The sequence below is a fragment of the Aptenodytes patagonicus genome, chromosome 2 (assembly GCF_965638725.1).
Source record: "Aptenodytes patagonicus chromosome 2, bAptPat1.pri.cur, whole genome shotgun sequence".
In the NCBI taxonomy this organism is placed as follows: domain Eukaryota; kingdom Metazoa; phylum Chordata; class Aves; order Sphenisciformes; family Spheniscidae; genus Aptenodytes; species Aptenodytes patagonicus.
In genome coordinates this window covers 165,805,158-165,832,743 of record NC_134950.1, presented here as the reverse complement: position 1 = coordinate 165,832,743, position 27,586 = coordinate 165,805,158, and the positions used below count along the sequence as shown (strand labels likewise).

At 41.5% G+C, this 27,586-nt stretch overlaps 1 protein-coding gene across 3 annotated transcripts in view; it reads left to right on the top strand.

The window, feature by feature from the left end:
* The window catches only part of SCN5A (sodium voltage-gated channel alpha subunit 5), a 176,231-nt gene that overhangs the window by 32,214 nt on the left and 116,431 nt on the right, over nucleotides 1–27,586 (top strand). For all 3 annotated transcript variants that reach the window (XM_076331980.1, XM_076331978.1, XM_076331979.1), the window contains exons 7-10: nucleotides 7,962–8,025; nucleotides 20,814–20,955; nucleotides 22,574–22,771; nucleotides 26,628–26,810. In XM_076331980.1, coding sequence (XP_076188095.1) covers nucleotides 7,962–8,025; nucleotides 20,814–20,955; nucleotides 22,574–22,771; nucleotides 26,628–26,810 — 587 coding nt within the window. The remainder of the gene's footprint in view (nucleotides 1–7,961; nucleotides 8,026–20,813; nucleotides 20,956–22,573; nucleotides 22,772–26,627; nucleotides 26,811–27,586) is intronic.

Genomic DNA, 27,586 nt, shown 5'->3' with positions numbered 1-27,586 from the left:
GTATGATTGTATGTGAACCAATGATTAAGACAAAGAACCTCTCTGGGCTTTCAGACTGTGCTTGTCAGCGTGGAATCTATTCACGGTACTCTGCCGTTAACTGTAAATATTGTGGCTTTATTCGGGTGCTGTGGATCTTTTGATAAATAGCTTCATCAATGCTCAAATGTTAATGCTCTGATGTGTTATTAACATGGGTATTGTACCTGTGCACTTTAATGTTTTAAGCTAAATAGAAAAAGAATGGCCCAGCAGAAGAAGTGCAAGGATCAGAAGAACATAGGATCGGTACTGTTGTATCTAATACAGTCTCCTCCTGACCATTCAATAGGAATTTTTTTGGCCTTGTGGTAAAAGAGTAAGTTCTTATCTTGGAACAGTTTGTAAAACAGGAGGATTTGTCCCCCATATACATTTTTTTTGCTCTCCTCACTGCATTACTGCTCACAGAAAGGAGAGATCTACTAAAGGAAAGATCTGTCATGGAAGATTCAGACTGAACATATTCAGAGTTTTCCTGCACCTTCCAATTGTTCATAAACTACCAAACTAATATACCACTTGACTCAAACAGTGATGTTCAAAGAGGCATTTGAAAGGACCCTGTCTGCAACCTTTGGAGCCTGTCCATGGACTTCTGCTCGCTCCGGGTTCAGCCATAATGTGCCTTCCAAAGGCAAGAGAGAGTGTTCACTTTTAACGCTGAACAGTCAGCCCAGGTGCGCCGTGAGCCCACCGCTAGAGAATGGCTTGCATTGCTCTTCCTCTTATTGCACTGGTTTTAAGGAATAAGTAAAGAAATATTTTCTCCTGGTACTTTTCATCAACGCTGAATTCACCCAAGTGAGGTGGAGATAAAATATGGGAATTGCCAGGCTCAGTCTGGCCTTGGTATTCCTACAGCAGCATCTGTCTGTGGCACAGAGCAGCCCCATGTGTTCCAGAAGAAATTAATACAGCCTGAAGTATAGATATTTTTCTAAATTTTTATTAACATTAACTATTATAACTCTGGATATCCTTATCTACTTAAGCAACAAATCTCTTTGAATGTTTTGGCCACAGGGGCAGCCTGCAGCAGTAACTTCAGCAGTTGAAATGGCAAGTGTAGTGAAAAATATTTCCTTTACTTTTAGTTTTGAAAATTTTTTTCTTTTTTTTTCTCCCCCACCCCCGCCTCCATTTTCTTAGGGCAAAAAACATTGTTATCACATTCTGTGACCGCGAGCACACAAAGATCCCTGTTCCAATTTTCCAGAATGCAAGCTATTTTTGACTCTGATAGTCACCTCTTTTCTAAGATAAAAGATCTCTCTTCTTATTAAACTTTTCCCAGTCATTCTCATTACCCGCTTCTCAATACCCTCCAGTCCAGCAGTGACCCTACTGAAAGCAACGCTGTGGTCTGTCTTCTGGATGAGACAAGCCACTGGTTTATAGGTTGTTTCCTGTATAGTATTCCATCCTGCTCCTCCTGCATCTCAATATTGCACTTTTCTCTGATCACAGCTTCGTATTACATAAAAGTGTTGGCTAAGGGTCCCTAAAAAAATCCATATCTCTTACCTGAACTGATACCGGGAATTTAAAACTTGACAAGGTTATGGATGGGTGATATTTTCTCCTTCTCTGCTTTACTTCACATTCTGACAACATAATATCTCACTTTGCATTTCTCCACTCTTTTTTTTTTTTTTAGTGGGATAGGCCTCTCTAGTCTTCTTCATTCAGTCCTGGCCTTGGACTTTATTTACCTGGAAAATACTCAGTATAGTAGATTTTGTCACCTCTCTGCTCACCCTCTCTTTCCCTTGTACTTATAAATGTATTACAGTGGTGCAGATACAGCCCTCTGTTAGCCTGCAGAGACACTGCACATTGACTTTTCATCTTAACCTTTGTCTTCTCTCTCTTAGTCAGTTTTTGACCCAGTTCATTTATTTTCTTTATCACAGGACTAGCAGGAGTATTTTCTTCTATTTTTCTGGCATCTGTCTGTAATCACAAATGCATTCGACCCTTGTAGCAGCTTTTGATTTTAATTCTTTTGTGTGAAACATATAAAAAAACTCCACAAAACACAAAACCTCTACAAAACTTCCGGAGAGTGCACTTCAGCATTTTGCTGCCTATTCATGTGAAGCGTATGTCTAAACAAGTGGTACTAAATACGCTTTTAGTTACGTGCTGTGCAGCCTACAGCCCTAAGAGCGTGGGTCTGCGTGACTGGTCAGACGCAGAGACACAGAAGGAGATTATCTGAAGATGTTTAAAAGCCAGCATGTGTATTTATTGCTAGTCATTGTCTCCTGTCTCGTCTTCTTTGGGATGCTCATGAACTTGGCATGGTCCCCAAGCCAATTTGACAGCCTTGGCGGAGCATCTAAATTCTCCGCTCCCCTCTGGTCTGCGGCTCCAAACTCTCCTGATGTGCTTTTCCTTCCCTTGGACTGTACAGGCAGCATGAACCAGGTACTGTGGATCTTTGAGGCTTTCAGAGCTTCTTCCTAGTGCACGGGAGCCATCTAGCAGAGGACTTGATTGATATTTTTAGTGGCTTTTTCTCAAAGAGGGAAAAAGCTGTACTGTCAAAATTGGACACGTTCTTTTCTGTGCTATGGTGACTGCTGAGCCCTGGCTGGGAAATTGCTTCTTTGGCTTGTCTCAAGCATGGGGGGAAGCACTGATAGGAGCCTACCAGAGACACCTGAGTTTAAAGAGACCACTTTCCTCTCAGCACCTTGTTGTATGGTTTTCTATGACCCCCTTCCAGCCCCTCCATATCTCCTGCAGGATAGTTCATGCCCAGAATTCAGGGCTGTAGTTACCCTAAAGTCATGTATTAGCCTATGCTGTATATAAGATTCTCAAAAAAAAGTTGGCTGTTTGGACTCTGCCTCTCTACCCACCCGGCCATCCTCACAATTAACTCCTCCTGTTCCTTTTTTAACTGAAGTTTTGAAAATGTCCTCCCAGATGGAGAGAGCTAGGCCAGAAGCGAGTGCCCGGGGGAGAGGGAGGGAAAGATGGGAAGCAAGAGGGGAGAGGAGAGCACCCGAGAGCCTGCAAAACCCAGCAGAAAGGCTGGCAGCAGCAAATGCCAGGGGACAGCAGAGAGCCAGATCCCCTGTCATGGGGTGAGCAACAGGAGAGTAACTGATTATTATAATTATTTGCAACCCCTTTTAGCAGGGAAGAACTAACTGGCGGTGCCATTTATTCCCAAGCATTCTTCCCTAATAATACCCTTAATACATCCTGTTCCATCGCTTTTGTGAAGCATGTTTTTCATCTTCAAACTCAATTTCATTTATTAGAGACTTCACTGTGACACAGTGTGCACACAGCAAGTGCAGCAAGGATTCGTTTTAATTATTATGTATTACCAGGAGGTACAGTGTGTTTGTGCCGGTGGGCGAAAGGGCGAGGAGGGGGTGTTATCTATTCTGTTTCTGTGTCACGTATCACAACTGTAAGGTGATGGGGCTTTCTGAATTGCATTTCAAATTTGGAATCGGGACGTTTGGTGGCTGTCAGTGCCCTGTGCCAGCCAAGGCGCAGGGAGAAAACCTCCAACCAGCGAGCACCCGTGTGGCTGCAATAAATAGTCTGAGATAACAGACACCTCTGAAGTTTTTGTTAGAAAGTCAGCCAGAGGACTATACTCTGGGCAGTGACTAATGATATTTGAATGCCGCTCTTTATGCAAGTGTGATAATATACAGGGTTTTTTTCAGATTGGAATGAATTTGTTGTAAGATGAGTCAAAATATAATTTCAGTTGGGTCTTCGAAGGAGGAACAGAAGCTGGACTCAGAAACCATGTTTTCTAAGCTGACTCTAACCTTTTCCATTTTTCTAAACTGGAAACTCTTCCTTTCCTTGGCAGAGAAATAAGGAGGATTTCTACCCTGCAGTTCTACGTACCCCACTGGCTTTCTGTTCAGTTGTGATGTAGGTGTGGAAAGTATAAGCTGAAGCATAATTTTAATTAGAATAAATTATTGTTTTGAGGAAGTTTGCCTTTTTTTTTTTTCTTCTTAACTTGACAGGTGGAGCCATTGTGAATGTTTGCTCTGTTGGAATTGCCTGGTGTGGAAGGGACCAATGCAAAAACCTGAAAGATATTGATAAATCGGAAAAAAGTGTAGAATGAAACAGCATCAATGATGAGAAGCTTGAGGAATTGACTTTGGAAGGAAGACATTGCAAGAATAGTCTAGAGGAATTTATGCATTTCCTCACTACTTGCATACAGCAACTTTAAAACTAGGGTTACCGCTGTGTGCTTTGAGCAGTGTAGGAGGCAAAGCATGGACTTGCAGGAGACACAGCAACTCATGGTGTTGTAGGAGGAAAAAATAGCGTGATATATTTTCATCTTCCTAATGCTGTTGCAAACTTAAGCTTTAAGGGACCACTGACCGTTAGGGCTGCTACCAAGCTTCTCGGTGTCCCTGGAAAGCCAGGAGCTCCGAGGATGTTGGAGAGATTGAATTACTCTGGGTTGATGTAAATGTAACTGAGAGCTGGATTAGTGAACATTATTTCCCGGGCTGTGTTTAGTATAAGATCTGTTTGCTGGTGGTGGGGAAGAGCAGACATTACTCCACTCCACAGTCATGGTGTTTTGCTGTCTGGGCTCCATGTCACATCTGAAGACAACCATCAGTAGTCCCTACCAAATAATAATGTAATGTATAACAACTGTGCTGAGTAATATTTATTATTAACGCTTTCCTCAAAAGAATTAAGGGAATTCATTAGAGGAGTGTTTGCTCTTTGATGCTACAAGTGTGTATGTATTTATAAGGCTCAGGCACAAATATGTATATGTTTTGGAGAAGCTAACATCTGGTTATTAGAAAACATACTTCTGTTGAATTTTTGACTGCTGAGTACTGACAGGAAATGTTTTGTGTTATTGAAAAAAAGATTAGTTTATTTGGCAACAATGGAGTAAATAATGTGTGACCAACCAGAAACTGATATGAATCCAGTGTTATTCTGACTTTTTCTTTTTTTAATTCTTTTAATATGATCAAATAGTTATCTTACTCTGGAAATTCCTGTAGAAAAGTTCCTAAAAGGCATTGTGTACACCATAACTGTGACATCAACATTTTAGTAGAGATAGTAGGAAAAAAAAAGAGAATTTCCTTTGGAAAGAATGGCGTGTTGCATAAAGATTATGTACACACATGCACACATACAAATGTCATTGCTTTGGCTTGATTTTACTTTAAAAGTTGAAAAACAATTCTAATATGGAGGTTTTCAGTTTTGTTTTCCACTTTCATTTTCCTACTTTGCTTCCCACTGACATGCAGAAATTTTTCAGTGAAAAAACAAACAAACCAAACCAAAAACTAATTGGAACCTTCCAAGACAATGAAAAAGTCATTGTGTTTTCAGGCGGCGTTGGTCAGTTTAAGCAGTCTATGTTTCAGAGAGAATATCATACTGTAAATGAAAAAGGAGTCTTATGTTCTTTGTCCATGAAAAAGACTCAGTCCAGAGTTGACTGATGGAAAGCTGAGGCCATGGGTTAATATGATACCAAGGTGGTTTGTTCTTAAAAGCGAGAGTGATGACTGCTTGCTTCTTAAAGACCCCTGATTGCCCAGCATGCTTGATCGAAATCCAAACCAACTTGCTTTGTATGACAAATTGATTGTTGTGTGCATTTTTGATAATACAGCGATTTGTCTCCTTGGGTATAATACTCTAATCCCCCCTTCATTGGTAAGTAGGGAATCAGCAGTTCAGCTCTTCCTCAGGCTGAAGTTTGGCACGGTAGCTGTGACGCTCTGTTGTGCAGTTGCAGACTCCGTGGTGAAGATACCCCCTCCCAGCCGTGTCTACGCACTGGTTCCTCAGCATGCGTTTCACAGCACTCTTTGGCACCTACCGTATTGCTTGTTTTAGAAATGTAAATGTTTAAGTCAACAGCAGACAACAGAATTTTGAGATTTTAAATTTCTTGTTTGCACACAGAGTCTCCTTTTCCTCCTTACTTATGTGCTCTGACTCTGTTCTCGTTTTCTGATTTGGCTGACCAGGAGGTGTTGGTTCAGTCTTCAACCAGCACTGTGCTCCAGAGCTTCAGTCGTCCCTCAAAGGAAGTGGCCAACACACAGTGACGGATCTATGGTCCTCCTGGTCTTAGCATTTGCAGTATGAAAAGTTGCGATTCCCAGGGAGTAGTGCATGTTTGTGAAGTTCAGGGTACTCCATGTGGTGACCGTTTCATAACAAGGTGCAGAACCTCTGCAGTTGTCTGTCTATCTCTTATTTCATGGCTGTGCCACATTTCCTCCGTACCCCAGAATCTGGTGGGTTTGTGTCACTATGTATCCCAAATAAGATACCATCTGTCCTGAGAAAAGCAGAAGTCTTTCACCAGCAGGAGTGGAGGGTGAGAGGAGATGGAAGACATGACATCCTTCCCCCATTTGTGGTGACTGATTACAAATCTTTAACCATATTGAATACCTGGGTGTTGCTGGCAGTCAAGATGCTTCCGTGGAAAGCCCACATGTAAGACAAAGTGGGAAAGCATACAGTCTGAGCACGATATATGCTCTGATAACTTGTGAACACCATCACATGCCCTCGTAACCACAAGCTCATGGACAGTAATTCCCTCTTGGCATGCAGCAGGGCAGGGCTTTTCCGCTGCTCCCAGCTTACTGAGAAAGCCACAGCACATCTGTTCGGTGGCTTGTGCCATTGAGCATTCTTTGCATAGCCTGCCTGGATAAGCTGTCACTCTTGATTTTTAAAACAGTTCACAACAGGGTTAGCCTAGAATGGAGAACCTCTTCTGAGCATCATTTGCAGAGGCCCCTCTTCACAAACACATGCTGTGCAAGGCCGCCACCATCGTGTCTTATGTCAACAGGGGATCCCGTCCTCTCTGCTGCAGCAAAGCACACTTGGTGCATCTACCCTCCATCAGTCAGCTGCTGGCCTCTGTTTTGCATTTATTATGTTTCTAGATCAATGCTTTTATCTGTTCTTCCATGCCGCCATTCAGGTTTTAGAGATGCTCCTTAGAACACTTTTTTTCTTCAAGCTCTCTCTGGAAAACTGATTTCGCTTATCCTTTTGAGAAGAAGTTGGCCTCCCATTCTGTTTCTCTGAATGTTAGACTTTGTTGGCTGGGGATAGAAGAGGGAGTGTGTACACAGAGGCTCTCATTAGCCTGGGGGATGCTAATTTCCTTAAGCCTCATTGATAGTCAACCAGGGAATGATCCAGAGCACTTAAATTTAGCTTGCTCCTCTGAGTCTCCCTCGAGAATTGTCTGTCTCTCTCCATTGCCATTACAGATGACTGCGCTGATAAATATTTATCTTTATGAATACTTCCTTGTTTGCCTGATCTTTAACAGCGTGCATTTTTCTGTTTCTTTTGCTTTATACTGTATGTTTTCTATGCCGAGGGGAATCCACCAGATTGGGGGAGTGGGCTGCTTTGTTAGTATTATTACATTTTGACTTATAGCCGGTTGCATTTTTAACCTATGAGTCAGGAATTTCTATCACAAACTTCAGTTAATATGTATCTCATCAGTGTAGAGTCTAGAAGTTATGGGCAAGCTTATGGCTTGGTTTCACTACATAGTGCTATACCGAATTCAGTAACAATGTTCTCGGTTAGAACAGCCAGGGACATGGCTAGATGATGTTTCCTACAAACATTGCCCCCAGCCCTGCTGCCACCTTATTAAGCTGGTTAGATTTGGGATACAAACAGCAAGTGCTTAAAGAGCTTTGAAAAAATAGATTTGTTTTTACAATTCATAAAAGTTAAAATTAGCAAAACAAAGCAAAAGCGTGCCATTCATCTCTCAATTACTGTCCCAATTGAATATGCTGGTTGGTGGATGATATTTGTGAATGTTGTCATTCCCAGAATGTACTTGTTAAAAAGCCATTTCTCTATTTCTGTTGCAGTGAACTATTTCATAAAAAATGGTACAGAAGATGTGTTACTGTGCGGCAATAGCACTGATGCTGGGTAAGTGCTTTAAAAGTATCTTCACTTCTGGTTTGTTTGTGTTGTGGGTTTGGGGTTTTTTTCCCTACATTTTCCTTCAGTTCTGTCCACTTCTCACCAGCATGAAGTAGATATTTCAACTTCCTTGTGCCAATTGTAATAGGAGAGAGGATAATGACAATATTGCGCATAGTAATACAATTTTCTGAACTGCAGGGAAGAGAAGTTTGTGTGTGTCACTTAGGTCTGAAATCTTCAGGGGCCTTATTACAGTTCTTTTTCAATACGTTTAAATTTCTCAATAGAAGAAATAGTGAAAACTAAGTAACACTTTGGTTGAGTGGAGAGTATTTTAAAGGAAATGAAAGAGGAATGAAAACAGAAAAGCTGGAGGGATTTAGGCTGATGATGAATTCTTGGCTTTTGGCAAAGAAAAATAAACAAATCAACAGATTGCACAGTCGGGGTCTAAGCACATTGTCTGAGGGTGTGATTTTATTTGACAGGATCTCATGATCTTGATGGAAATGGAAGGGTTCAGATGGGATGGAGAGAGATGGGATCTTGTGTAGGCAGAGGAGATCATAAGGCATGCAAAGATTGTAGGTTGTTAGGAGTTGTAGAAAAGGAAGAAAAGACCTTAGAGTGGTGGCATGGATGAGATTTTGATCTAAATATGTAAGAATATTTGAAACAAGGAGGTGGATGACCTAGGTCAAGTGAGGGGAAGAGGTGAGATGATCTACTTTTGGAGGGACATGTTTTGAGTTGATAGAACTAAATGTGGAAGACTGAAAAAAATTAGGGTTTAAATTAGGAAGAACTTAATGTGAAAAGAGGCACGTGTGCACAGGGAGACAGCAGGAAGATGAAGGGAAGATAAAATCTAAACTTGCTTATGGACAGGAGGATGAGAAAAGCCATGGGGGTCCTGGAGAGGGATGCTTTACTTTCTGCTGCCACTGTCTATATCTATATTTACATAAAACAAAGGGAAAGCTGAAGTGTCACCCTTCCCTCTGCATGTCTTGTGTGTCTGATCTGTATTGCCAGTCTCATTTAAACTGTAAGCTCCTTGGGCAGAGGGCCATGCTTTCCTCTTTGTTTGTTCCACAGAAGGTACAATGTCAGCATTCATTAATTGCTTTGTAGATTGTAATACATTGCATTTATCCAGGCTTAGGCTGGACTCCAAGACTACTGGGATGTTTCCCGGGGATCCCAGGATTTGGCAATCTACCTATGCTGGTGGACTTCTGCCTTTGCTAACCAATAGACAACAATCTTGAGCAAAAAATGTTCACCATGAAGTGTTATTCGTTGTTCTCCCTGGTGATCTGAATCGTGGTGGCGGCAGGCTGCTAAGGTCACGAGCAATGTCAAAAGGGTTGATTAGATCATAGGTAGCTCGTGAGGTACAGTTTAGGGAGTACTGCTTTGGAATTGTCCAAATAGTGGGAATGTAAATACCAATCCAATATCCATGGAGTATCTATATATTAGTAGCTTGTATGATTTAAGGGTTGGGTTCTAGCAAGGCATATTAGCAAAACCACCCTTATTTCCTTCCTAGAAAGTCAATAAATTGCAATGTGTCAGCAAAAAGCCAGGATTGGAGAAAGCCTCTAATGGAGGCACTATGCCCACGAGAGAGTCACAGCCTGAAACAGCCAGGGGAGAACTTCCAGCTCTCATGTACAAGAAGGTGAAAATGCTGCCTCCACACCTAGAGTCCTTGTGCTTGTTTTGATAAATACATCAAAACTATCAGTGCTTGTGCCATTAAGGGAAACCCACTTTCCCTTTGTGCACCAGTTCTTTCTTCTTCAGCCTCTTCTTGTTTTAGTTAAGTATTTAATACCACTGGGTAAGGTTTGGTTTTAAATGCCTAAAAATGGGGAATAAATATTCCTACTTACACTGTTTTTTTTAGCTCAGGACTAGCAAATATTGTCTCATCTGCTATACTTTGCACAGAGTTCCTGCCAGTCATCCCGTTGTTTAAAGACATGAAGGTAATTAGAAAGATGATCCTAAGGCCTCAGGGGACTTGCAAAGTCATATATTCCCACCTGTTAGGATAGAGAGACCATCATTTACAGCCTGACATACCTAACAGAGTGGGATTTGTTTTCTCTTATTCTTCAATGGTCAAAGCCAAGAGCAAGTGCGTTCAATAGTAAAACACAAAATCTGAATGCGTGGGACCTTTTGGGATGGGTTGCGCCACAGGATCGGGGGAAGTGAGTTAAGAGTGAGTGGATGCATCAGATTGTGGTTCCCCCATCTATTAGTAATGAAATTAATGACAAGTGAGGATGCTTAAGATGGGAACCCATGAAGGCATCAGGAAGAGGGGTGGGGAAAGACAGTTGGCAAGGCCGTGTCTGAATGTTCACAGCATTTTCTGAGTGTGCTTCTACTCCCAATTTGGCGCTCGAATCTATTAGCCTCTGGGGTACACTGAGGACCCAAAGGAAATGTGAGGAAGGGTGGTGTCATGTGTGCACTCCGGGAGGCATTTGTTGTTAGAGTGAGGGATATCTGTGTGTGGCCGGGATATTAAATCTTGAGGTAATTGACAAAGCCATTTTAGTGCATTTTTAAAAGCATGTTAATGACACTCTGAGGTTTGGCTGGTTGCTGTTATTATAGAAGAGTAAAAAAAAAAAAAAAATCTAAATAAATCTACTATGGCAATTATTAGGTGATGAGACTCAGATGGTCTGATGTAAGAGTGTGTAGTGATGGAGACTGCAACCTGAGCTGGAGCAGCAGGCCAAAATCAGCAGGGAAATGATCATCAGTGGATGCTACATCTCAGACAACCTAATTATCTCCAAGGTGGGGGCTTTATTACATTACTAGGAGGGACTGTTTTCTGAACAAGCACCCAAACTGCCAATAAAGCAGGAGGTAATGAATCTAGCTAATATTGATTCTAGTTCAGAAGGGATTTGAATAGATGTATGTCACTCAGGAGCAGCAAACATGTCTCTAGTACTTTAACTGGCAGCTGGAAGAGAAAAAAACATTTATTTAGGTTTTAGGTATACTCAAGCAACCTCAAGGAGCTACTTTAAAAATCACGTTGCAGAGACATGGTAAGAATATTAGGAAGATGGCATTTTTCTTGGTTGCACAAGGACTAACCTGTCTGTGGGTTTCCCATGTGACGCCTCAGAAACTTTCTTCACAATGCCTGAAATTTGATTTTTCTTCATTTAATCAAATAGAACTTTTGTGTTGTTTTTCATTTTGTTTATCCAGCTGCGTTTTTCCCCTTGATGTACTGCAAGAATTTGCTTTGTGTTTACAAGGAACAAAGAGTCCAATGGAAACAAGAAGTAATGTTTGGAGTAGAGAGAAAATCAAATGATTGTGATCAAAGATGTTCTTTAGTTCAAAGTGAACGCTAGTGACGTGTGCTCGGTGTTTCACAACAGGCACATTCAGAGCACTATGTTAATGGAAAAATCCTCTGCTCTGAGATGTGTGTCATAGATTGGTCAAACACTGGAAGCAGTGCTGACAGCAAGGCTCTTTTAACAAAAAAAATATAGTGTATTTGCAGAATTATTCATGTTTCTAGATGTGTTTCAGGGTTAGATTTGGTTGTTCTTTTGGATGTGGCTGCACTGGGATTTATCCAAGTTGGTTCTCTTTGCAATTTCAGCTTCTTTTATTTGATTTGCTTAAAATAAATGGAGAAAGCTCAGATAGCCTGATTTTCGAAGGCATTACAAATTCTATAAATTTGCTTTTCAGTTTAATTCCCAGTGTAGTAGCTTATCCAATTTTGAACACCTTGTTTTAGCCCTGAGGAAGGTCCAGTAAAGATAAGGAACAATGGTCAAATTGTACCTGATCTTAGCTAGGAGCAGAAGCTGAAAGCTGCTGTAGCCTTTGTGAAATCCAGTCTTAGCACCAAGTGGACTATGCTTTGTAAGGGCGGTAGAAGAGCAAGTGACAGCAGGTAGCACCATACACTGCCTATAATCAGGCATCACGGGCCTTTTGAAGGCACCTACCCTACCGTGTGAAAGTGGCCCTTGAGGGCAAAATCACCACATATCCACAGATGAGTATTTATGGTGATGGTGCCAAAGGGAAGGACGCAATGCTTTAGGGCGTCTCAGGGACCTACAGCAAGGACAAACCCAGGACCTCTGTGCCTGGCCCCAGGCAATGAGACATGGCCAACACCAGGCAAGAAGCAAGGGAGCCAGCCTCCAAGGGCACTGTAGTCAGGAGGAGATGCAGTCCTGATCCCACCTTCAGATCCAATGAGACATCCTGCTAGAGCACATCAGTGGTGCCTCGACCAGGCACTGACCTGTTGCAATCACCAGACCAAATCTCCCAGCAAGTGGGCTGTGGGAACCGTTTCATGTCAGGCCACGCCAACCTGCTTCATGCCGCCCATGCAATTACAGCTTGCTCCTTCTCCGTGACTATTAACTGTTCATTTTGATGAAATGACCAGTATTGCAGAGTCCCATGCTTCCCACAGAGTAAAGACTTACGGGGGCTGCAGCAGCTTGGAATTATCTGTCCACAAAAAAGGAAGATACATTTCAGTTCTAAAGCATTTCCACTTTTATCCTGTTGTAATTTCACAGGGACATTTCTCTGCTGTGCATACACTGCTGTTTTTTTCTTCCTCTTCTGCCTGAAGGTTTGGAAGAGCAATAGAAACAGCAAGGAAATTTGTCCATTAGGAGAAAGAGAAACAGATAAGATGCTATCAATGTACAAGGTAAACAAGCAGAAAAAAAAGAGAAACTTATCTTTGGTTTTTTTTCCCTTTTTCACTTGCAACTACAACAGGGAGCTGGTTTTTCAGAAAAGTCTGCTTGTTTTAAGTCAATTGTGTCCCCTTTGGATCTCAAGGTCAGACTGCTTAATTTTTTTTTTCCCTTTCACATGACATGTCCTGTATATTCACTTCGTGGGCAGAAATAGTCTACAAGATCATACTGACAATGAAAGCATATTTGCATCATGTCTGTACTGATATTACCAAAAAGACTAGTGAATAGGAAGGAAAAGCAGCCAGTAAAGCTACTTCAGGATGCAACAAGAAAGCACCTTTGGCAACTGCATCCTAGTAACTGTTGCTATAGAAACTTTAGCTACCTTTATCCTCACTATGACCTTGATTTTTCTTAACAAGGTACATTAAAATAATGTACAGCATGGGGCAAGTTTCTATATGGTTAGGTCAATTCTGCTGTCACTGAGCTTATTGCATATAAGGGATGAAGGAAGGACCATGTGGTGTAGCACTCCTCAAAGATTTTGCGTGAGTCCTAACTCTTTCTAAAGTATCATCAGAAAAAAACTTTGTTTCCTTTTGTGTTGTGGTATTTTGCTAAGGTAATTAATACCAACACATAAAATTGCATCAGATGCCTGTTTTCATAGTCACCATGAATACCGAAAGCAACACTTTTATGGTAGGTTCTCCATGCCACCATACAGTCAGCATACTCATTACGGCATGTAGAGTGATGCAGCACTTTGAACTCTCTGAGCTATAGTAACATTCCTTTGCCTTTATGCATCCTCCACATGGTGATTTAAAGTCCCTTGCAAAAGCTTATCAAACCCCTCAAGGGTAGAGAAGAAACATGCACCGTACTGAGGAGCAGCGCTGCTATCAGACGCTTCCACCAACATTACTTTGCCTTGCACAGCCCAGCGCTGCAGCTCTCGCCCAGCCCTTGGCAGGCAGAGAGCCTGGAACGATGCGTATGTCTGCCAGAAGAACATGTCAAACAGCATGCTCTCCCACAGCTCTTCGTTCCCTGGCTACAAGCAAACGTGCCCAGTAGCACCACCCCAGCTGCACTGAAAACTGGGGAATTGCACCAAAGAATAATGCACCCAGTCAGTTCTTTTATTCTGCTGCTAGCAATTAGGACTGCTGCAGCTCTGAGCTGCCTGAACTTAAATCTGTATTATTATTATTATTATTGTTGTTGTTGTTGTTGTTGTTGTTGTTACTTGTTTTCTTAATATAAGAAGGTCCCAGATTCAGGCCATGTCATGTTGGATGCTGGACAAGTAGGGTGAGAAGAGCCCCCTTAGCTTGGAGGGTTTGCATTTCAGAGGCGCAGTCCATGGATGGGTTGGGGTGAAGATGGTGCTCAGGTGTCTTAGTTACATATATGTACTCCTGGGGAGCGACAGGAATGGGTAAGGTCAGGAGAAACAACGAGTTGCAGGTGATCTCTGGACCAGCCCTCTTTGTCAGGCAGGTCGTGGTCTGGCAGCGTGTGTTTGACTTGCTGCATGAATCACATCACATCACAGGGAACGGACTCCTGGCGAGCTTTGGCATGTGCCTAGTGGGACTGGTGTGTTCCTAACACTCGTCAAATTCAGTCTGATGGGGCACAGCTGGCTAATGGGTGGGAAAGGCTGGAAAGGCTGGTGGAGTGAGGAAAGGGGGGATACAGTTCCCAAATGTGACTTCTTCAAATGTCACCAAAGCGAAGGTGTTTTGGAAAGAATGAAGTGTGTTGTTTAAACTACCAGAGCTAATAATGTAGTTACACCCCAGATTAGTAAGTAATATTAATGGATTATTATGATTTATTATTATGAATTATAATGAATTAATGAATTATTACAAACCTTCAGGCTGTACAGCATACCTTAAATGAATTTAACTAGATTCTGATGTAAGTCGCATAACCTTTTCCATCTATTCTGTGTTGGTTACAGTGACACACGAATGAGGATGGTTTGCTCATGGTGAGAAAGCCTCTCACTTGAGTATGAGGAAAAGCAGAAAGCAAGTATATCACCTGAAAGATGCTGCAGGGGCCATGGGCATAACTGTATGTATTACACAGGCTTAGGGGCAACAATAACAGTCCCCACTCCTAGGGATCAGTTGTGTATTTGGAAGATCATGTCTCTGGTTAAACAGCAGCAGTAGGGATTAAATTCAAATCCGCTAAATTCTTAAGGATGGGTAATATTACCTCTTAGTCAAAGCTGTAATAAGCTCATCAGCCACATGAGAGAAGCAGAGTGACTATGGGCTACAGCCTTCGTTAAGCAGTAATCTATCATTATGTTTATGATGATAAACTGTTGCCCTATATTTTGTTTGATGGGTTAGGCAGAAGATCCAGTGTCTGGCCACTGGACTGAGTGAGAAGAAATGAGAGTTTCCTTGCCTTGCTGCAGCATGAAGTCTGAAACAGCCACATTGTAGCAGAGGCAGTTCTTCCTCTCGCTGCTTGCATATGTGCATAGAGGAGTCTGATGTCTCGGGCTGAAACCAGTGGTTTTCCATCTGCCTGAACAAGTAGCCAGCGGGGAAGTCTGAAACTTTTTTTGTGGATGCAAGTCAGTGGCGTGCACAGGTCAGCGGGTGCTCTGAGCCTGTGAGCAAGCCTGCTCATGGGCACCTCCTTCCCTTTGCCCTTCCAGTTCCAATGTCTGGTCGATGTTGCTCTTTATTCTGAGCTCTTCTTTTTTTTATTTTTTTTTTTCTGTGACGTTTGGTTGGATTTGCTTGCACTTCCTTCCTTTCAGACCATTGGCACCCCTCGCTTTAAAAAATGCCCTTCAAATTCTCTCTGACCCCTTAGATGCCTGGAGTGAAAGCTGCTGGAGGCTCCTAGTCAGACCTATCCGACGTGAAGTGTGCCTCTGCGAGTCAGATGTTGGCTCTTAAATGGTAATTAATTGGTAATTGTAAGTCAGACCCTCTAACGATGATTAGTCTTTAATATAACAAAACAAGAAAGAGCAGGGGAAGGAGAGCGACCTGTGTCTTTCAGGCAGACCGAGCACCCGCTGACAGCAACGGCTGGCTTTGGCTGGGGTGCTGCTGCCTTTCAGCCCCTTTCTCCTACATGCCCAGTCCCCTTTACAATATCCGTTAAAAAAAAAAAAAATTGCCCTGTTTCAGAATGGGAAATTTCATCTTGTCAGGTAGGAGCAAATATTAATCTAAGAATCTTTACCTGTTCCCCCCCCAACCACTGCACAGTATGCACTCCTTGTTTGGTGCTGGTCTTCTCCCTCAAAGCCAAGGGAAGTGAGAAAACATGAAAAGTGCAGAGAAAAGCACTCAGGCAGGTGACCTAAAGGAGATCTAAGCCTCTCCTTTGTGGTCTGAGGACTTCAGCACAAAGAGGCAGGTCGAGTAGGACTCTACTGTGCACATCAACAAGCCTTGGAGGCCATGGGCACTGTCTGTCCTTCCAGCTCTTACTCCCAGGCTTTGAAACCCCACCGTGCTCACCAGGGTGGTTTCCATTCCCCTGGAATTAGCCGTGTGTCAAAGACATCACCTATAAACGTTTCAGCTTGATTTCTGCATTCTTGGGCTTAAGCTGTGACTAAGCAGAAACACTACGGGGCCCTTACCACAATATGGTTTTGTTTTTTTAATTTTTGCTGTGTCTGTGGCATGCACTTTATCTCCCATTATCGCTTCTTTCGTAAGCAATTTGGTGTAGCAAGCCATAGTGTGCCTTTGCAACCTAAACCAAATGAAAGTGCTTACCTTACCTTACATATGTCATAGCTAACATTAGCAGCTGTCTGATGCTAACTCCCGGTGACACATGGACAACCTTCCTGTATTTTCAGGGTTTGAATGTTACAATCTAGCACATGGTGGTTTTACAAATCTTCTTTTATTGCACAACCCTATTGGCCACTACAGCCTGGATCAGCAGGTTACTTGGCTTGCCTAGATCAAACTCTTGAGCCAGAGCATTTTGTAATTATGCCCCTCAGCTACAACTCTCTGGCATTCCCAATCTGTGTTATTTAAAACAAAGCTGTTCCTTATGTTCTTTAATTTCCTGTACCAATGCCAGCTTACAATGGTGATTACAGCCTGATGGATAGGTAGGTAGACTGATGCTTTTAACTTTTCTGAATCAATGACACTAATTTTATTGTGATCAATTGAACAGCATCCTGTGAGGCTCCTGTGGAGGATGTTATATTTATGTAGCTTGTTGTTGTTGCTCATCCCTGTACATTAGAGAAGAGTGCAATCCTGTGAAATGCTTCCCCGAGGTAAAAGAAGCTAAAAAGTTTGCTAAAAAATCCGAAGGGGAAGGCTTAGTATTATACATCGAAGACGCTTCAGCAAAATCTTGAGACTCCTTAAAAAAATCCTCAGAGGAGATGGTGTCAGTTGCAGAATAATATTCTCATGTGAGAGTCTTACACCTAACTTTCTGTAGAGTCTTTTTCTGGAAAGCAGCATTTTGTTTTCCTCTCAGGGTTTTTAACGCGTTCCCATACCCCATGGGTTATCGCTTCTGGCAGCTACGAAAGAGGGTGAGCAAGAATAAGGAGTTGAAAAGTAGGATATTTTGTCTCAAGTGTCTAGTCTCTATAAGAATGATATGAGCTAACATTAATAGCATTTTTGGGCTGGAGTTCATGCTTTTCATGCTGAAGACACCTCATCTGAATGCTCTTACAGCTGAACATAATATTAGAGAACCGTGTACACTCACTGTGGAGTCAGACAGATCTTTTCACACCAGCAATCTACTGCTGAGTGGAAAAGGTTTTAGACACACATAAAGACACAATGAAACATGAAAAAACACTAACTGTATTATAAACAGAAAATATTTGTCTGAGGTGCCATTGGTCACTTTCACAGTCAGAAGATTTGCATCTCCATGTCCTAGGGCTTTCCAAGCAGTTGTGATAAAGTACTTCGAGTGGTTGCTCTAATGTTCTTCTGCATCAAAACAGAGCTTCCCCGGGAAACAACGTTGGCCATGAACCTAAGAGTGACTTTGTGGCCTCTAATCTCGTGGTGCCGAGAGGTTCCTATGGAAGTACATCGAAGCGCAATGCTTTTAATATCTCCTTTCTTTCAGACTCTCTTGTTCAAAATGGTGAAGAGATTAAAAGGAAAGTCTCTCTCTCTTTCATATTGAAATTAATGGCAAAATTTCCATTTTGCCTAAGGTTTTAAGCAACTTGTTCTAGGTGAAACCTAATTTCCAACCGACTGCCCTGCCTAGGCTTAAGTTCACCATTAAAGTAATCACCATCAAGTTTCTCACAGCTGTATTCAGATGTTTTAGCCATTAGTAACAACATTAAAATGAGATGAACGATGAGACCAGCTCAATGGAGCCACTTGGGATTGGTCTTTCGTGGAAGACTAAGAAAAGTCTGTCCACCTCTGGACATGATCACTCGGTTTCCAGCCAAGCACAGTGTGTGAGTGCAGTCATTTTCTCATGACAAGAGGAATGAGCCTTACAAAAATTTTCTTGTCCTGTCTGGACATGATGTCTTAGTGCAAGTGAGCGGAAAGGGTTGCCTTCTCAGGAACCCAGAGGATCCATTTCTCAGAGCTCTTGAACAGTGTCAGCAGCACGTCACAGGCACTGAAGGCTGTCTGCAGCAGCAGATGATAGGCAGAAATCTCATGTCCCTATGGCAGAGAGTGACAGAAGATGCTGCCTTTGGGACAGAGATTTAGTGAAAAGGCTACCTCAAAAAAGGACATGGTTATACAAAAGAGATTCAGTGTGCATCTCTATATTTTAGGGGAAAAAAGCTGAGATTTCTGCATTTTATGCTCTTCTAACTCAGTAATGTTACTGTAATTTTTATTCAAATGTGGCTCTTACCAGAAAACAATAGGTAGTCAAAGTAGGAACAATCTAGAAGGAGGCATTTCTGGGCTAGCAGAGAAAAAAAATAGAAGTGTCTCTCTTTTTCTTTCTTTGTGAGATATAGTTACTATTATCTAAATTCTCAACTGATATAAACTAACTTGGCTCTGCCTAAGGTGACAGAATCACTTATTATATTCTCACTTGTGTGTTACATTTAATTCATTAAACATCAGCTGTGCTTTTTCATTTTTTATTGCTTTTTCTGAAGACTACTGCAAACAAGGATATGCACAAATTTTGCAATGCTTCAGCACTCCTTTTTTCAGCGTTCAAAGCAGACTTACTCAAAAATTTGTGTTTGACTAATGATACTAAATTAAGCTTCTTAAAGTGTTGTTGAATGTCTAATGTTGATGGCTGACACCATAGATTTGTGTAACTTCAAAACCTATAGCAATGTATTCTCATCTCGACATGTAATATAGTTGCTGTCCTATGCTGTAGAGATTTGATTTATATCAGTATAAAATTGATATCTAAAAAACCCCCATCCTTGATTTTCATACTGAGACATACTCTGCTTTCTCAAGAGTCAATTTCTTTTTTGGGTGGCATTTTAAAAATTACTTTTATTTATATTACTTCTTTGCATTTCAATTTGTGGCAATATTCTGCTTTGGTAAAAAAATAGCAGTGATTGAAACACTTTATGGGTTTTTGCTGGGGGGGAAAAAAAAGTTAAAAGCTGTACACATTGGACACACTCTACATGACTGGTGATGTGCCTAAAATGGCTGGATATTACACTGATCATCCTATCCGAAGGCAGTTCAGAAAACCTTGATTCCTCCATCTGACAGGCAGAACATCAATCTCACCATCTGCCCAGGACAGAAGGTATTGCTCTGTTATCAAAACATTGCCTGGAAGCTGGTCTCTCTCAATGTCTCTGATACTTGACAAAGTGCTTTCACAATCCCTCTTGTTCCAACCACCCCTAGTTGTGTCAGCTAGAATTTGCACCGAATCGTACTAGGTTCATCCCAGTCTGAAGCATAAGGAGAACAGAGAGAGCTGGCATTACTGCAAGTTCTGCCGAGATCTGCTTCTCCAGATAGTTAGATGATTCCCACCTAACAAATTCCCAAATACTGTAGGGCTCCAGGACACTGGCAACGTCCTTGATCTCATATTCTCTTCCTATGATACCTATAGCAGTAAGCCTTTGCATATTGCTCTATGTCTTCAGTTTCTGATGGGGCGTATCTTATGTTCGGAAAGCAGCTTGTGATATGCAAGAGGTGTGGGGTCTTTTGACTAGTCATATTGCACCATTCTGGGAGAGAGGGTGTCTCCTTGACCCGGCATCTCTTCTGCCTTGTGTTTCACTTGATGATGCAATTCAGTATTTACATAGTACCACTGAGAGCATTCTTTTTCTCTTCGGGCATATGGGGCTAGAAAATTACTTGTAAAGAGTCTCAAAGTTTAACGAGAGCCAGTGAAATTCATGCTATTTGCATGCCATTTAATATGTGAATCTGCAAGACACACAAGGAAAATATTTTCCTGGCAGAAACAGAAAAAATGTCATGACCCCAGACTATGGCAGTGAGCAGAACAAAGGGCTGGGTTTCTTAGATCAAAGATTTAGTCCTTGCAGGGGGTGAGTTCAAGGTCAAGCATAATAAGAAATAGGGAAGGTGCCCAGATGGCACATGCTGATGTCATCCCAACAGTGTCAGACTGTATCCAGAAAAGCAGGTTCATCATCACAGTATTACCCACAACTATAACAGGAGACACCACGATTATGATCCTTATTTAGGAACAAGTGCCAACAGAAATCATATTTAAGCACTGAAGTCCTGCTTAGGCACCTAATTCCCATCTATTCCAAACATCTGAAATGCTAGGTGCTCATTTGCCATTGCAGCTCGAGCTATGGTTACCATTTTCCAGTTTATCCTTTGAAGGGAAAAATAAGATTGCAAAGATCTTTGGTATTGTGAAGTCAGCGTCCACCTGTTTCCTGTGTTTTCACCCAGTGAAGGAATTTACCATTGAGGATCTGTGCCCTTAACCAAAAGCATTCTATATGTCCCTTGGAAATCAGTTTCTCCATGCTGAGGCCATCTATGATGCATTTCATGTATTGTCTTTCATGTTTCGCAGCACATGCCCTGAGGGATATATATGTCTGAAAGCTGGCGAAAATCCTGACCATGGTTACACAAGCTTTGATACTTTTGGCTGGGCCTTTCTCTCTTTGTTCCGTCTTATGACTCAAGATTATTGGGAACGTCTTTATCAACAGGTATGAGATTGTTTTATTACTGTTAAAAAATAGAAAATAAACACATCATCTTGTTACAATTATATATCCAATAATTAAAGACAAGAAAGAATTGCTGGTGATAAGGTAAACTGTCCTCTGTGTGTTGTGGACAAGGACCATCAACTGTTACAATTAATTTCATTTCTTAGGAGTGATGATACCAGAAGACATTAGGCTGGGTGTTTGGGGAAAGGGGGGAAAATTGACGCTGAGAGAAAGACACTTTGAATGGGTAATTCACCTGAATCTAAATGAAGTTCACCACTTAAGAAAGATCACCACTTCACCACTTAATGACTTTTTTTCATTGGCGTAACATGAACTAATCTTTTGAGGCCAGCTCAAAAAAGGACTAAAGAAGCACATGTGTACTTGGCATATCTATTTTTGCAAGGCATGACAATGAACACAAATTCACCGGATGGCAAGACTACCTGGTACCTTTCAGCTCTCCCTGCTGCAAACTTTTCATCATGGACAACTTACAGTCAACTTACAGTCATGGGTGCAAGGTGGTCTGCTAGTAAATGCTCATTTTAGCATGCATTTCCTGAAATGTATGCAAACTCTGAAGAACTGCATGTGATAGTTTGGTACTGAATTCTATACTCTGTCCACGAAGCCACTGAAGATTTACTTCTGCATCTCCAAATTGCCAAAACCGAAGCATACTCGTAAGGAAATCAAGGGAGTTAGTGCTGACAGATACTACTCTGAAGGTACTGAGGTAGACATCTTTAAAGGTACTGGGGATTTCAGTTTCACATGCAGCCAGTTATACAATTTCATTTTAGGAAAATGTAAAACAATTAAATTGAAGATTCTTTAAACAACTATATTTGCTTACTTGGCACAGAGCTGCGTGTACAACTCTGGAAGGCTGAAACTGTCATGGCAAATAAGGATGAACATCACTCCCTTTTATTATTTGACCTTATAATATCACACAGTGGTTTCTATCACTAGCATCAAGTCATTGACCATGGGACATATCTGTAATATAATCCCAGCCTGTTACCCTAAACTCCAGTTATGCCTATGAATCTGATGGAGAACCAGGCAATACAGTCAACAGCGCCCAAGGTTTGGTTCTTCTTATCCTGAGGCAGAAGAGTTCAGATAACATTCAGATGAGTCGCACCCTAAAAGTATCTTTTTCTCCCCACTGACTGTAAAGGACCTAGACTGTAGACATCTGAAGGGATACAACATGAATCCCGCTTGGAAAGATTCTATGCACTGGACAAAAATAGATTGAGCTATGTGGGGGAAGCTTTCACCGCAGCTGATTATAAGATTATCTATTCTCAAAAAAACCCAGCAGAGATATTTGGTAAAGGAGGAAAGCACTTTTCTTTTAAAAATGAATTCTACTGCAAGGCACACCATTTTTGAATAAGGTATAAAAATTTATTGGTGAGAAGGTTATTTCTTTGCATGTGGTTGTCGTTTGTCATCAGAAGGATTCTGTCTGGGCTAGTAACAAAGGCTGAATTCAATTATATTGTAAATCTAAGTTTTTAAAAAAAATATTTTTTTCTTTTCTTTTAAAAAACATTGTAAACAAGTGTTAGTGATTTTACTTTCATGCTTACAGACTCTCAGATCTGCTGGGAAGATCTACATGCTTTTTTTTATGCTGGTCATCTTTCTGGGCTCATTTTATCTGGTCAACCTGATTCTGGCTGTTGTGGCCATGGCGTATGAAGAGCAGAACCAAGCCACTATCGCTGAAACAGAGGAGAAGGAAAGAAAGTTTCGGGAAGCCATGGAGATGTTAAAGAAAGAGCAGGAGGTCAGTAAACTATGTGACATGATTAGCCTTGGGTAACTTGAACAGATGGTACTTTGAGATTCACATTCTCCTTATTTTGCATTCATGTGATAACTGAAGTAAGAGTTTGTTTGAAAGCAGCTTAATGTTTATTGTCCTGGACAGATTTATTACAATCTTTTCCAAAGAAAAAGGATGGCTCTTCCTACTAGGATAATGGCCATTTAGGGTTTACCTATCCAGAGTTGTATTGGTTTAACTGTACCACTTATGCCAGCAGAGAAATTTATATTGATTGGCATATAAGACATTTTAATGATGGTATAACGACATCTGCATCTGAGCACAGAACAGCTATTTTGGCAGCTCAGGCATAGCCCCAGCTGAACCTTCTTCCACCATCACTTTAGCTCACGTTCGTTTCCTCACTGTCAAAGCACATACGACTTCATTACTGATAAAGTAAACAGGCAGGTCTTGAGGTTAGGCTTTGCAAATTATGCAAAGGATATGGATTCAATGTTATGTCATAAGCTTAAACAAAACAGGGAGGCCGAATGGTGGATGTAGCCATACAGCCTTAATAGCACTAGTTAATTTGCCTGTGGTTTGTGTGGGGTAGAAAGCCTTTATTAAACAGCTGAAGAGAACATTTTAGGTGCTGTGAACAAGAAGACAATAAGAAAATTAGTCTGAAATAACATGTAGCACTGTAGTTCAGAGAAATAAATCCTTGATACACAATATAAACTAATATACATAATTTTCTTTTGGGTACATATGGTTTCAGGGCCTAATCCAAAACCCATTTAAATCCTTGGAAAGAAAATAGAAAATGCAATTCACCCTTGACAAAGTGCTAGTAAAGGCTTATACATCATTTAAGTCCTTTTAAAGATCCTCTTTGATGGTTTAAGTAATAGGTAAATGCAATTTAGTCCATATACAGGCACTTTGAACAGAGTAACGTTCTGCCATAACCTAAGGGAGCAAACTGAGCTCCAACTCATACCTATTTTATATAAATTTTCATGTGGTTTGACTCCAGCTGAGCTCTTCCTAATAACAGTCAACTTTGGTAGCCCCAGCTATAATTAAAGACACTTAAGAATTTCCTTTTGAAGGCTTTGATTTCAGTTAAGCCTGTATGTACACAAAAAAGGAACATTAAGTCGTGAAAGTCAGAATGTGTCAAAATGAAGGTTGCTCGTGAAAACCTAAATTGTTCCCATTTATCTATATGCTTTATAACATAGTCTTTTCTTCAGCCGACGACGTCTCATTTTTCCTGTGCCCTGCTCAGTACAAAGGGTGGACAGTGCATGACTCAAGAGCAGCTCTTCACTTTCTCATCATTTGTTCTGTAGCCTTAGGCCAGCTCGAGCAGACTTCCCGACTCAGGCATTCAAAGCCTGCTTCTAAGACAAAATGACTAACATCCTCAGAGGTTTTTCAGTGCCTCTTGTCACTGCTCAGACTCTGTGTGCTTCAAAAATACTCATTTGTATTTGCAGTACTCCTGGAGAATTATCCCAATTTTATGGAAAGGAAACTTAGGAGTAGAGTAATTGGGGTCCATTGTGTTCATTAGTGAAGCTCAGTAATTCTGCAGAGCAGCCCGCACCATCTCAAATTAGACATCTGGAAGAAGAGGCTCAGGAAAGTGGATTGAGTGGTCTGCTACACCATGTAGCTTTCAGATGTCCTTCTCAGGTGTCTCACCCCAGTCAGAGCTACTCAGTTTTAATCTTGCTCCCCAAGCCTTTATCAAGTTCTTGGTTTTGACTTTCTCACCATACCACTAAGTTCTTGCCTTGAGGCGAGAGTCCTAGAGATAGGACTTGAGATAGGATAGTCTGGAGATAGGACTGAGTACTCCCCATGTCAGGGCTTGTGAGAGCTAAGCTTTTCTTCCACCCTTCAGCCACCACCCGTCCTTGCCAGACATGCCTGGTCCCAAACTCCTTCCCTGCCCTGGGAGATATCACAGTGAGTTATGGCTTGCAATGCCTGAGGGGCAGGACACTTCCACAGAAAAGGTAGATAGACAGGACACAGGGACATCATCCATGCTCTGAGAAACAATTTGGTCCAAATCCTTTTTCAACGACTGAAAAAGGTACGCAGGGCAGAAGCATTTCAACCTAAGAAATAGGTAAGAAAATGCTAAGAAACTGAAAATTAGCTTATTCTGCAGTAAGAGTACAGCACGCTCAGTAGTACAAACTACAATATTTTCTAGATCAATAAAATATGACGGCAATCGGAAAGGAAAACTGAAACTCTTTAGACTAGCTTTTACACTGTGCAGTATAAAGAGAGCTCAAATATAATTGATAGGCCTGCTTGGGGACTATCAGTCAATTTACACAATTTGTCTAACACATTCCTAAACCTGAACTTAACACCAAAAGACTTGCTGAATCTTTATGAAGAGAAAGCACTTCAGCCTAGCAATTAAATCAATTGACTCGAAAAAGAAAAAAAAAAAACCAGCCTAGACCGGCGTCTGAGCCCTCCTCTCTGCTCTAAGCAGCTTGCTCGTGAAAGGTATTTCCCACAGGAATTAAGTTTTGTTGTGCTCTCAGCTTGATAGAGCTACCGCTGCTCCTTGAAATACATGATTGATTCTTTACACGACTGTTAAGTGCCTTCACTTTCCTTGGACTGATGCCTGTGGGAGGAAGGGAGTATTTTGCTGCGGAGAGCTGATTGCCTGTTTGATTGTAGTGGCTTACAGACAATAGCACTGAGGATTCATCCGTTTCTCCTGTTCTTGGGAACCTGGAGAGGCTTTTTTTTTCCTTTGTAATTCACTCACTTTATGTATTTCAGCTGCGGGCTCTGCAAATGGGCTTGTCTCTGGGCCACTGATGTGGCTACCACTGAGATGCCGGCACCTCCAAACCTGACCTCGTGCTTTGTGCTCAGAGCCCCCTTGCTCCTCCTGCCTGCACCAGGGATGGGGACCCAACGCGCTGGCGTGGGCTGCGGCTTCCTCCCTGCACCTATTGATTCTTTCTCCTGGCTGCTCATTTGCTTCCCAGGCTGTGTTTTTTTGTGCTCAGGCTTTCGCATTCAGCTTCTGCTGGGTTTCTAGGAGTTGGTCTGTTATCAGTCAGCTCCTGCAGCGATGCCACCAGATAGCCCGCACAGCACTGAAGCACACGGCAAAGCGAAGTCCACCTTATCTCCAGTTAAGCCCACGGTTTGCTCTTTGCATCTCTCACCATAGCTGCCTGTGTTGCTGCTTGGGATAAGTGTTTACAAAAACGTGCCGGCTGAATTGCCTGCTGTTCCTAGCATCCCTCTGTGATAGGGGAGGAAATATCCCAGCAGCCAGCTTGGCTGCCCTCCTGTCCAGCCCTCCAGGTTCAAGCGGCTGAAGTCCAGGGGGGGCTTAATCTGAGGTTCCCCAGCTTGAGATTTTTTTTGACTGGCACCAGAAGTGTTACTCCAGAGATGTGTGCACAGTGTACACCTGCAGGTGTGTGCACACAGGCTGTTCCGCTCATGAAATGGCAAAGGAACTTGTGTGTGAGCTCTACAAAAATCACATTATTTTATGCAGCCATTCCTAATGCTCCGTCATAGGATCTGGGTGGCAGACCTGCATGTGTGCATTTGTACTAGGAACCCGTCTCACTTGTTGTTTATTTTCCTATGGCTAACTGTAGAGGTTAGAAACAGGTTAAGGCTGGTTCCAGCCATGTGAGAGAGTTTTGTGATTAATGACCACTGACATTTTTAATTTATCTCCTATACAACCTTAAAACTTAAAATGAAAAATAATTGCTGAGCAGAGTAATTATTAGTTCTCACTGAGATCCTTAATTCGAATAATAAATTTTATACCTTCTACCATCTTCTCTTTTAGGCACTTGCTGCTAAAGGAATTGATTCAATGTCACTTAGTTCATTGGAAATGTCACCTTTAGCATCAAAAAATGCCAAGGAAAGACGAAACAGGCGAAAGAAAAAGAAATCTTTGGGGGCAGAAGAGTATGGGGAAGACCAAAGGAATCCCAAGTGTGACTACGATGATGGTCAGAGGAGAATGGTAAGCCACGGTCTGAAACGTTACTTATTTCACACTGCACTTTGCTGGATAGGCCAGGCTTTGAATAGGTAATTAAAGCTGAAACTTTGAGCTGTAAAGAAGAATCAGATATTCAATATCATAACTGACCTGCAGACAGTCTGTGTTAGAACAGTGGAAGGAAACATATTACCACTTTATTTTCAAAATGAATTAAAAACGCCCATTAAACATTCTTACGAATCTATTTTGTTTCAATTTTTTTTTATTTTTTTTTCTGCTTCAAGATTACGCACAGTCTGGTTTATTTTCTTACTTTAATTTCATTCATCTGATTATATCTATCCTATCCCCTCTAGAGATAAAAAAATTCTTAGAAGAAACCTGCAAAGCTTAAAAAGAAAAGAGAGGAGGAGAAAAGGAGGAAACTTGTCTCTGAGGGCTTTTTAAACGCTATACAAAGACGTTATTAACATTTTTGTATTCCTTTTCTAGTTGCCTTCAAGTCAAAACTTTGTGGCACTTGTTTCTACATTCTATTGCAGGGAAAAAAAATAGTGAGGCTGTTGTTAAATAGGGTTTTATATAAATGTTACTGACATGCATGAACATGAATTTGCACATGCTGTATGTATCAAATGATCATAAACAGCTTCACATAATTTGTCTTTGCTTAACTGAGGGCAAAGTTTAAATCAGTTTATTTTGGTTTTTTGAATAGCTATGTAATGGGCTAAGCCTTTTTATATTTTGTTGTCAGTGAATTTAGGGATATTTGGCAGCCATAAAAAGCTCAA